Below are 12,895 nucleotides of genomic sequence, written 5' to 3'. Positions count from 1 at the left end.
CCGTTTTTCCACCCTCAGAACACAATTATTTATCCCTTAAAATGCCTGTACTGTAGATGTTAGATGTGGTACAAACATCTAACATTTGTTCTCAGTCAACGTCATTTAATATTATACATTAATTTTACCTCATTAAAATGCTGTTTTTAACAATCTGCGATCTTTACATCCTCTGCAACGCAGAAATTATTAGTTCTGGAGAAAAAATTAATTGGATCCTTTTTGTAGAACATTTAGCCTAGTCTAATTTCGTACTGGGAAAAGCTTTCACAAGACACAGTGGCTTTCGACATTTTCAAGAAATACGGAAAAAGGGACATTTAAACGACATCACACCCCATGCTCACACACCAACAGTCAGCGTATTTAGTATGTTGTTCATGACACGTCTCCCTACCACTGTACAAAAACTTGTGACTACACGAATTCTTTCTCCAAGTTCCGACCTTTTTTGGTCTTAGTTGACTGGGATCTTTCTCCTTTATACCGGTCGCAAACAAGCAGCTCTCGTGTGAAAGTGGCCTCAGGGTTGTAAGCGACACATAACTAGAGCTGGTCATCTCAGACTCCAAGCTTTCTCGTACACTAGTCGTCGTAGTTACACATACCTGCAGGCAAGAGGTGCATTGGACAGGACCCAGTGGCAGAGATATGGCAAAGAGATGTCTCGAAGTTCCCAATGCTTGTACGAAGTGCATTCAAGTTCTAAGGCCTCCGATTTTTTTTCTCCAGACTGGAAAGAGATAGAAACATGCGCATTGTTTTAAAATGAGCCCGCGTTCATTGTCAATACGTCCCAGAGATGGCAGCACTGTACGGCAGATGGAATTTTACCACCAGCGGCGAGAATGAGAACTGTTTTAAATACTTAAAATGGCGACGTTTTCCTTACTTGAAAGCGTGCAATCATTCGTTTTCTGAATTTGCGTGGTGTGAAACCAATTGAAATTCATCGACAGTTGAAGGAGACATGTGGTGATGGAGTTATGGATGTGTCGAAAGTGCATTCGTGGGTGCGACAGTTTAATGAAGGCAGAACATCGTGTGACAACAAACCGAAACAACCTCGGGATCGCACAAGCCGGTCTGACGACATGATCGAGAAAGTGGAGAGAATTGTTTTGGGGGATCGCGGAATGACTGTTGAACAGATCGCCTCCAGAGTTGGCATTTCTGTGGGTTCTGTGCACACAATCCTGCATGACGACCTGAAAAGCGTCATCCATGTGGGTGCCACGAATGCTGACGGACGACCACATGGCTGCCCATGTGGCATGTTGCCAAGCAATGTTGACGCGCTACGACATCATGAATGGGACTTTGTTTTCGTCAGTTGTGACAATGGATGAAACGTGGATGCCATTTTTCAATCCAGAAACAAAGCGCCAGTCAGCTCATTGGAAGCAAACAGTTTCACTGCCACCAAAAAAATTTCGGGTAACCGCCAGTGCTGAAAAAATGATGGTGTCCATGTTCTGGGACAGCGAGAGCGTTCCAAAGGGCACTACGGTAACAGGTGCTTCCTACGAAAATGTTTTGAAGAACAAATTCCTTTCTGCACTGCAACAAAAACCTCTGGGAAGGGCTATGCGTGTGCTGTTTCACCAAGACAACGCACCTGCACATCGAGCTAACGTTACGCAACATTTTCTTCGTGATAACAACTTTGAAGTGATTCCTCATGTTCCCTACTCACCTGACCTGGATCCTAGTGACTTTTGGCTTTTTCCAACAATTAAAGACACTCTCCGTGGCCGCACATTCACTAGCCGTGCTGCTATTGCCTCAGCGATTTTCCAGTGGTCAAAACAGACTCCTAAAGAAGCCTTCGCTGCTGCCATGGAATCATGGCGTCAGCGTTGTGAAAAATGTGTACGTCTGCAGGGCACTTACTTCGAGAAGTAACGCCAGTTTCATCGATTTCGGGTGAGTAGTTAATTAGAAAAAAAAAATCGGAGGCCTTAGAACTTGAATGCACCACGTAAGACTCGTTGACAATCGAGTTCTGTTTGTTACACAACTACGACCACGAAGGTAGACGTTCTACGAATGTTAACAGAGGAAACGCATATTCTGGGAATCAGCAGGATTAGATCCAGCTGCGGTAATTTCAAGCTACTACTTTTTAATTTTATTAGGCATTTGTGCGGTTTGGTTTAGATGGAGTAAGTTCCCAAGCTAATGCAATCGGACATTCATGAAATACTTCTTGTTCACTCTTACAACCATTTGAAACGCAAATGCTTATTTTCACTTCTATTATAGTTTCTGAACATTGACGTGCAAACATTGCAAAAATTGATGCATTTCTTTCTCTTGTCATCTTTTTTTTTAAGTTAAATTATCTAGGCTTCATATAAACCTAAGAATCTCAACTACGAACTTAGGTTCGGGATTATGGACAGACGCGCCATTAAAAAACTAAAAGAAAGCTGGAACGTAAAACAAATATTGATAATAGGTTTAGAAAAAGGTTTCCTATTTAATTCATCAAAAAATTTCATTATATCGCAATAATCAGCATAATATTTTCCAACTAAAGTCTAAGAAATTGCTTCCGTACTATGTTCAAGAAATTACTTCAATAAACTGAGTTAATAGCATACAAAAATTTTGCGTGTAGATACGTTCTCAACGAAAGAAAGTGTGGGTATTGTCTGATACTTCATTGTTTGTAAGCAACAGAGAAAGAAAATGATAGACCAACATGTTATGAAAAGGAAATAATGTATTTATCAAATGTGTATTTATCATGTATGCTGTTTTGTACATCTGTATCTACATATATACTCTGAAAACCACCGTGGGGTGCGTGGCAGAAGGTACGCCCCATTGCGCTAGTTATTAGGGTTTCTTCCTCCTCCACTGGCATACGGAGCGCGGGAGGGGTTATTGTTTGAATACCTCTGTGCGTGCAGTAATTATTGTACTCTTATACTCACGATCCCTATGTGAGCGATACGTAGGGAGTTGTAGTATACTCCCAGTCTAATCATTTAAAGCCTGTACTTGAAACTTCGTTAACAGACTTTCTCAGGTAGTTTACGTCTATCTTCAAGTATTCCCTCAGCTCCTTCAGTATCTATGTTACACTCTCCCATGAATTGAACAAACCTGTGACCATTCGTGCTGCCCTTCTCTGTATACATTCAACATAGCCCGTCAGTCCCATTTGGCGCTTCCCATGCCTGGGTTCCCGGGTTCGATTCCCAGCGGGGTCAGGTATTTTCTCTGCCTCGTGATGGCTGGACATTGTGTGATGTCCTTAGGTTAGTTAGGTTTAAGTAGTTCTAAGTTATAGGGGACTAATGTCCTAAGATGTTAAGTCCCAAAGTGCTCAGAGCCATTTGAACCATTTGAAGTCGCATCTGGTATGGGTCGCACTCTCTTGAGCAATATTCTAGAACTGGTCCATGATTAATTTGTAATCAATATCCTTTGTACACTGATTGCACTTCCACAGTATTCTACCAATAAACCGAAGGCTACCACCTGCTTTACCACCAATGGAACCTATATGATAATTCCACTTCACACCCTACAAAGTGTTACACCCAGATATTTGTATGAGTCGGCCGATTCCAACAGTGACTCATTAATACTACAGTCATAGGATACTACGTTTTCTCGTATTGTGAATTGCAAAGTTTTACTTTCCTGGACATTTAGAGCAAGTTGCCAATCTCTGCACGACGTTGAAATCTCATCAAGATCTGACTGAACATTTATGCTGCTTCTTTTAGATAGTACTTCATTATAGATAACTGCATCATTTTCAAAAAGCTTGATTTTTCTTTCAATATTGTCTGCAAGATCATTAATATACAATATGAACAGCAAGGGTCGCAACACACTTCTCTGGGGCGCACCCGAAGTTACTTCTACATCCGATGATGATTCTCCATCCATGATCAAATGCTGCGTCGTCCCTACCAAAATTTCAGTTGCTACCCCATATGATCGTATTTTTTACCAGAAGCGTAGGTGGCGTTTCTGAGCCAAATGCTTTGCGGAAATCAAGAAATATCGCATCTACCTGGTTGCCGTGATCCAAACCTTTCAGTATGTCGTGTGAGAAAAGTGTGAGTTGGGCTTCATATGATCGATGTTTTCGAAGTCCATGCTGGTTGGCATTGAGGAGGTCATTCTGTTCAAGACATCTCACTATGTTTGAACTCAGAATATGTTCTAAGGTTCTACAACAAATCGATGTCAAGCATATTGGCCGGTAGTTTTTTAAATTCCCTTCTCGTAGACGAGTGTGGGCTGTGTCTTTTTCCAAGCAGGTCATCCGTTATCACACTTTGCCGACCTCCCTTCTGCTATGAGTATATTACCTGAGAAAAAGTACGCGGATATCTATTAGCGGAGATTAATCTGACGTGCGTCCACCGTCAGACAGTCTGTGGAGAACTAGCAGCCCATTATTCTTCAAGAGTGGCAACCAGAGTAGGTAGCTGGGGTCTGTAGCAAAGCCCACGTTCCAACTCGTCCCAGATGTGTTCTGTTGAATTCAGTTCGAGACTGGGCACGTTGGTCCATTTCAGAAACGCTGCTTTATGACAGAGATGTATGTCAATCTGATGCAATCAATCATCGTCCCCAAACAGGTCCTCTGCTATAGATAATACAAAATGCTGTAAAATGTGTTCATATCCTTCGGTATATAGAGATTTCTCAAGCAAAATTTGGGGACCACGCCATAGCCACGGAACACACTCCCCATATCGTAACACTACCCACTCCGTACTTCAGTGTTTGTACTTAAACGTGATGGCAGTTAACGTGTTCCAGCCACTCACCAAACCTAAACTCTTCCTTCATTTTGCCACAAGTTAGAGCGTGATTCATCAATCCAAGTTTCTCGTTTCTAATCATTCACTGTCCAGTGGAATTGCCCTTTGCACCTTCTCAATCGTCGCTTAGCACTTACTTCAGAAGCTTGTGGCTTACAAGGAGCTGCTCGACCATTGCACACAATTCACTTTAACTCCCTAGCTGGATTTCTGAAAGCACTTTGAAATTCATCTGCGATATCTTCCACTAATTTCGTGCGAATTCTTATAACCACCCTCCACAATGATCGACCGACCCTGTCCATCAGTACATCAGAGCTGCCTGACCTTGGCTTCGCAGTGGTTGTTCCTTCGCATTTACACTTCGCGGTCCCATCACATAAAGTCGACTTTGGCAGTTTTAGAAGGATTGTAACATTCCTGTTGGCTTTATTACTCAGGTGACATCCAAAGTCTAGTCCAACCCCTAAGTATCTGAACTCTCCTCACTGCCCTACTCTGTTGTTACTGCTTCACTACTGACAATACAATACTCTCCGACTACTTTCATACTAACAGTCCATCTCTCGTGATATCCTGCGGTGAATTCCGCATTACAAATGGGTGTCTGGATGCTACACTTTGTGATCAAGAGTATCCGTCACCTGAAAATAATTTACAAGTTCGTGGCGACCTCCATCGGCAATACTGGAATTCAATAAGGTGTTTGCCCACCATTAGCCTTGATGACAGCTTCCACTCTTGCAGGCGTACGGTCAGTCAGGTGCTGGAAGGTTTCTTGGGGAATGGCAGCCCATTCTTCGCGGAGTGCTCCAATGAGGAGACGTATCGATGTCTGTCGGTAAGGCCTGGCAAGAACTCGGCGTTCCAAAACATCCCAAAGGTGTTGTATAGGATTCAGGTCAGGACTCTGTGCAGGCCAGTCCATTACAGGGATGTTATTGTCGTGTAGCCACTCCTCCACAAGCCGTGCATTATGAACAGGTGCTCAATCGCGCTGAAAGATGCAATCGCCTTCCCCGAATTGCTCTTCAACAGTGGGAAGCAAGAAGGTGCTTAAAACATCAATGTAGGCCTGTGCTGTGATAGTGCCACGCAAAATAACAAGGGGTGCAAGGTCCCCTCCACGAAAAACACGACACACCATAACACCACCGCCTCCGAATTTTTACGTTGGCACTACACACATTGGGCGATTAAGTTTACGGGGAATTCGCCATACCCACACCCTGCCATCGGGTCGCCACATTGTGTACCGTGTTTCGTCACTCTACACAACGTTTTTCCACTGTACAATGTCTACTCACCTTACACCAAGCGAAGCGTCGTTTGGCATTTACCGGCCTGATGTGTGGCTTATGAGCAGCCGCTCCACCTTGAAATCCAAGTTTTCTCACCTCTGTCCTAACTGTCATAGTACTTGCAGTGGATCCTGATTCAGTTTGGAATTCCTGTGCGATGGTCTGGATAGATGTCTGCATATTACACATTGCGACCCTCTTCAACTGTCGGCGGTCTCTGTCAGTGTACATACGAGGTCGTCCTGTACGCTTTTGTGCTTTACATGTCCCTTCACGTTCCCATTTCACTAACTCATCCGAAGCAGTGGATCTAGGGATGTTTAGGAATGTGGAAATCCCGCGTACAGACGTATGTCACATGTGACACTCAATCACCTGACCACGTTTTTTAAATCCGTGTGTTCCGCGGAGCGCCCCATTCTGCTCTCTCACGCTGTCTTATGACTACTGAGTTAGCTGAGATGAATTACCTGGCAGTAGGTGGCAGCACAATGCACCTAATATGGAAAACGTACGTTTTTGTGGATGTCCGGTTACTTTTGATCACATCGTGTATGCGCTCCCTCGTGAGTTCTGGTACTTGAGCTGCGTGTTTCTCGCTCCCCCACTACCAAATGTTCAAATGCCTGTGAATATTATGGGACTTAACTGCTAAGGTCATCAGTCCCCAAGCCTACACACTATTTAACCTAAATTACCCTAAGGACAAACACACACACCCATGCCCGATGGAGGACTCGAACCTCCGCCGCACAGTGCATGACTGCAGCGCCTAAGACCGCTCGGCTAATCCCGCGCGTCTCCCCACTGCCGAGCAACTGCCAAGGTCAGGAATAAAGAGCGAGCGCCGTGCTCGCACTGACAACCTCTCTACGTAGCAGTAAGGAGTTGGAAGTATGACGGATGGCGGCTCACCTCTGTGTCATTTTCGGGCGGCACGTCTGTCGTAAAGTTGACGTCGGCGGCTGCGGTGGGTGTGGCTCGGCAGTAGCGGCTGACGTAGCTCGTGTTGGCCACCAGCTCGGCGAACTCCTCCGGGGAGAGCGGCGGACGAGGCGCCAGCAGCTGCGAGGTGGCGCTGTGCTCCAGCACGCCCACCAGCACCACCGCCCACGCCACCAGCCACTCCATCAGGTGGCGCGCCGCGATCCGGCCTGCCGGCAAACGCACACGCATGTGCTGTCGAGTGTGGTAGTTCCGCTGTTGTTTTCTATCTACATAAATGATCTATTGGGCAGGGTGGATATCAATGTGCGGCTGTTTGCTGATGATGCTGTGGTTTACGGGAAGGTGTCGTCGTTGAGTGACTGTAGGAGGATACGAGATGACTTGGACAGGATTTGTGATTGGTGTAAAGAATGGCAGCTAACTCTAAATATAGATAAATGTAAATTAATGCAGATGAATAGGAAAAAGAATCCCGTAATGTTAGAATACCCCATTAGTAGTGTAGCGCTTGACAGTCGCGTCGATTAAACATTTGGAAGTAACACTGCATAGCGATATGAAGTGGGACAAGCATGTAATGGCAGTTGTGGGGAAGGTGGATAGTCGTCTTCCGTTCATTGGTAGAATTTTGGGAAGATGTGGTTCATCTGTAAAGGAGCCCGCTTATAAAACACTAAGACGACCTCTTCTTGAGTACTGCTCGAGGGTTTGGGATACCTATCAGGTCGGATTGAGGGAGGACATTCAGAGGCGGGCTGCTTGATTTGTTACCGGTAGGTTTGATCATCACGCGAGTGTTACGGAAATGCTTCATGAGCTCGGGTGGGAGTCTCTGGAGGAAAGGAGGCGTTCATTTCGTGAATCGTTACTGAGGAAATTTAGAGAACCAGCATAGGCTGACTGCAGTACAATTTTACTGCCACCAGCTTATACTTTGCGGAAAGCACACAAAGATAAGAGAGATTAGGGCTCGTACAGAGGCATATAGGCAGTCATTTTTCCCTCGTTCTGTTTGGCAGTGGAACAGGGAGAGAAGATGCTAGTTGTGGTACGAGGTACCCTCCGCCACGCACCGTATGGTGGATTGCGGGGTATGTATGTAGATGTAGATGTAGAAGATCTACTGTGTTTTCTAATGAAAGCCGTTTCTGACTGGGTACCAGTGATGGCCTTGTATTGGTTAGGAGGCCATTTGAGAGCCTACAACCAACCTGTCTGAGTGCTAGACACAATGGTCCAACACATGGAACTATGGTCTGGGTTGCAATTTAGTATCACAGCAGGAGCAGTCTCGTGGTTATCCCACGCACCCTGACTGCAAATCTGTACGTCAGTCTGTTATTTCGACCTGTTGTGCTGCCATTCGTGAACAGCATCCAGGGGTGTTTTTCCAACTGGATAACGCTCGTCCAATACCGCTGTTGTCACCCAACATGCTCTACGGAGTGTCGACGTGTTGCGTTGGCCTGCTCGACCACCAGATCAGTCTCCAGTCGAGCACATGTGGGACGCCATCGGAGGACAACTCCAGCGTCTTTCACAAACAACATTAACCGTCCCTCTATTGGCCGACCAAGGGCAACAGGCATGGCACTCCATCCCACAACACCTGTGCAACACTTGCACCAATTTTGTTATGCTTGCATCCAATGTTGTGGCGGCTACACCGCTTCTTACTGCACAAGAGTTTTACATTTACAACGGCTTACTTCGCGATTACATTGACCTACGATCATGCAATGTAAATCACTTGAATATATCAGCTATCCAAATGTATTCCTGAAATTTTATTACTCTGCATTAAATATTTTTTTGTTATCATGATTTTTCCCATTAATGTCTATAAGAAGAAGTTGGACTTTTATTGTACATTTGCTTTCTTCTATTCGAGAATTCCTAAATCGAGGTTAAGGTTTCATTAAAAGTACAATTCTACAGTAGTTTTTATTATATGATATCAGAACATTTATAAAGTTTATGTGACTTCTTTCCTGCTGTTTTAGATTAATTATATTATATATTTAACAATATTGTTAATAATTTGTTCCATCTCCATTATTCATACCTATACTTCCAGTCAATAGGTTGTCTTTTGCGTGAAGTACGCCTCTACTATTCATGTTGCAGTTTCTTTGTATTTCAGTGAATAGTGTCTCATATATTTTTCTAAGAGATACTATAGTGTCAAATTATATTATGTGCATCATCTTCAAGAACTGTCACCACTTGCATGTACACAAGCTAGTATGTGACCACGTAATTGCTGTAGGCAACGTTTAAATTTGGCACTTACTTACTCTTCATGGACATTGACTACCAAAACTTCAATATTGGATGTTACGTAATACCTGTGTTCTACATTCCTTTTATTGTTTTTTTCGGTCAAGTGGCCTAAAAGTAAATGTTTTGTTTGCAATTATCTAGCTAAATTAGGTTAAATTTTCTACAAATTGCCTAATCATCGTTACTGTTATACACACGCATTAGCAGTTCATAAAGCCAAATTTGGTCATTCGTTTTGTTATGCCATGGTTGATTAAACTTTCGTAGCATGAATATTATTGCTACATCTGGCTGCTAAAATAAACAATTTAACCAATATGAAAATCACATATGATGTGTTTCTTCATATATAAACTTATGGTAAATCTGATTTATGTTATTAAGATCATTTACATTTCATTTATATTGATATAGGTGTTGTTTTTCCACACTTCATGGATTATTATGCAATGATTGTGTTCACCATTTGGATATTGCAGACGGTTGTAACTTCTTACTGTGGGATGGAAGTTTTACTTTATTTATAATGACAACTTCGTTTTCCACTTTCTGTTTGCATGAGAAACTATCAGAGAAATTTGCCAAAGAAAATCTACTCTTCCAAATTCACCTGTTAATTCATGATCTACCTACTTTATATCATAGGATGAAAAAGTTTAGTGAAGGTCTTTGACCAACTCTTCAGTGTTGGTACCATGATAGTACAAGTCTCTAGCCTTCTCATTAGTGCATATACTCTTCTGTTAACTGATGTCACTATCGAGTGCACGTGAAAATGCATTGTTAAGAACTTACTGCACTGGAATTTACGAGCATTACATATTATAACATTTGAGATGTACCCATTGTCTAATAGTGATATGAGACATGTATTTACGTGAACTGTTTTTAATCTTGTGAGTAACCTCGTTCGTTTTGCATCTTTTGTAATTTCTTAACATATTCCTGTGTACTATATTTATCTATGTTTGTACCTTTGGACAGAAATCCGCTGATGATGGTCCAAGACCAAAACTGGTTGATGCCCAGGGTGATGGTATGTGTGAATGCAAGAATTCCGTGCTCCAGACGATCACGTGACACATCAGATTGTTGTATGGGTTTGACGCATTGTACTGCATCTGTAGCAGCAATCTGTGCAGCAGTTGGCACCACAGTGACATAACGAACTGTTACAAATCGGTTACTTCAAGGAGCCCCGCGCCAAACGCCCTGTAGCGTACATTCCATTGACCCCAAACCACCATTTGCGACTTTCGTAGTGTTGTGAATGCAGGATAGAGTTCTGTTGTGTTTTGTGATGGGAGATGACTATTGTTGCTGTCAGTTATGGCTGTGTATTGGTTAGAAGGAGATCAGTTGAGGGCTTCCAATCAATCTGTCTGTCTGCTAGACAAAATGGACATAGACCTGGAACTTTGACCTGGGTTTCAATTTCGTATGGCAGCAGGAGCACTCTCCTGGTTATCTCGTGCATCTTTACTGCAAATTTGTGCGTCAGTATGATGATTCGACTGTTGTGGTGCCATTCGTGAGCAGACCTTAAGTGTTTTTACAACTGGATAACGCTCGCGCACATACCGCTGTCGTAAACCAGCGTGCTGTGTAGACTGTGGACACGTTGCGTTGGCCTGCTCGAGCACCAGCCCTGTCTCCAATCGAGCACACATGTCAAATCATCGATGACCACTCCAGTGTCATCCACAACCAGTATTAACCGTCCCTGTATTGACAGACCAAGTGCAGCAGGCAAGGAACTCCATCCCACAAACTGACATCTAGCACTTGTACAACACGATTAATGCATGTTTGCACGCTTGCATTCAACATTCTGATGGTTACACTTGTTATTAACATATCAGCTTTTCACATTTGCAACGGCTTATCTCTCCCTTACGTTTCCCTGTGATCTTGCAATGTTCATCACTTAAATATATTACCTAGACAAATGTATTCCCTAAATTACTTATTTTTTGGTGTTGCGGTACTTTTTCGTCGATATATTTGTATAGTGGTTCCTCTTTTTATACAATTTTTATATTTTACCAGCTGCTGGCAGTAATATTCAGTAAACCCAAACTATAAAAATTTACAGTTCATCAACTGTAGTGGCCGGCGAATGGCAGCATTCCAGTCTCTAGGCAACCCATGACCACACATGTTTCCAGTGGGTGAGAGATATGGGGTGCGTGCTGAAAAAATAGAAGGTCCTACCACTCGCTCAACCCCCCCCCCCCCCCCCTATACTACTTAAAAATATGAGAGTCTCAAAGAAAATGTTTGTATCAGTTAATTTTACATAAGGAAAACTGTATCACTACCACTGCACATCTTTGATAGTAGCACCCAGTATTTCATAGAAGTGTATTTATCAAATGCCACACCTGTTCGATGCACAGTTGAAGGTATACGTGCAAAAGATACATAATCGACTGCAATTATTAAACTAAATTATGTGTTACAGGATGTTGAGCGAATTGTTACTTAGACACCTGGTTTGATACAGTGTTCTCGTTTTAGCGAAGTGCAAAACTCCTGCCACGTAGTCTACCATGCTCTTCCATGCTCTACCGTCAGAATTTCAACCAGCTCTCACTTCCCAACGATGAAATCGGTCCCGAGATGTACCCCTCCTCCCAACGCTATCACGGCGCCCCACCTCGCACCATCCTTTCATTTTTTTCTCTTCCCATTCCTCTATTCTGGTGAATTTTAGTCGCTTCCTGCGATTCTACAGAACCTCGTAATCATACCCCTCATTCCATATTCCTCATACCTAAATCAATCTCTTGCATCATCAGCGTTATCATTATACCATAGCGACATTCATATTACCATCTGTGACTGTGGGTAACTGTAATATAAGTTCATCAATCAAGTTTTAAAAATCATTAATATATTCTACTTTCGTCTTTAAAAAATAGGTCATTTATTGCCCGTCTTTATGTAAAAATTGTAAATATTGTACACCAATATGTTTTTAAAAATTCATTCGTCACTATCATCTTTTTATATACACTCCTGGAAATTGAAATAAGAACACCGTGAATTCATTGTCCCAGGAAGGGGAAACTTTATTGACACATTCCTGGGGTCAGATACATCACATGATCACACTGACAGAACCACAGGCACATAGACACAGGCAACAGAGCATGCACAATGTCGGCACTAGTACAGTGTATATCCACCTTTCGCAGCAATGCAGGTTGCTATTCTCCCATGGAGACGATCGTAGAGATGCTGGATGTAGCCCTGTGGAACGGCTTGCCATGCCATTTCCACCTGGCGCCTAAGTTGGGAATAGTTCGTGCTGGACGTGCAGACCGCGTGAGACGACGCTTCATCCAGTCCCAAACATGCTCAATGGGGGACAGATCCGGAGATCTTGCTGGCCAGGGTAGTTGACTTACACCTTCTAGAGCACGTTGGGTGGCACGGGATACATGCGGACGTGCATTGACCTGTTGGGACAGCAAGTTCCCTTGCCGGTCTAGGAATGGTAGAACTATGGGTTCGATGACGGTTTGGATGTACCGTACACTATTCAGTCTCCCCTCGACGATC

At 43.3% G+C, this 12,895-nt stretch overlaps 1 protein-coding gene across 1 annotated transcript in view; it reads right to left on the bottom strand.

The window, feature by feature from the left end:
* Window positions 1–12,895, bottom strand: part of LOC126336594 (uncharacterized transporter slc-17.2-like) — a 1,359,524-nt gene that overhangs the window by 1,057,366 nt on the left and 289,263 nt on the right. The window contains exon 2 of the mRNA XM_050000458.1: window positions 7,013–7,251. Within this exon, the coding sequence (XP_049856415.1) occupies window positions 7,013–7,251 (239 nt within the window). The remainder of the gene's footprint in view (window positions 1–7,012; window positions 7,252–12,895) is intronic.

Source organism: Schistocerca gregaria, chromosome 2 (genome assembly GCF_023897955.1).
Source record: "Schistocerca gregaria isolate iqSchGreg1 chromosome 2, iqSchGreg1.2, whole genome shotgun sequence".
Taxonomy (NCBI): domain Eukaryota; kingdom Metazoa; phylum Arthropoda; class Insecta; order Orthoptera; family Acrididae; genus Schistocerca; species Schistocerca gregaria.
The sequence above is the reverse complement of the archived record's forward strand: the minus strand, read 5'-3'. Positions and strand labels throughout refer to the sequence as shown.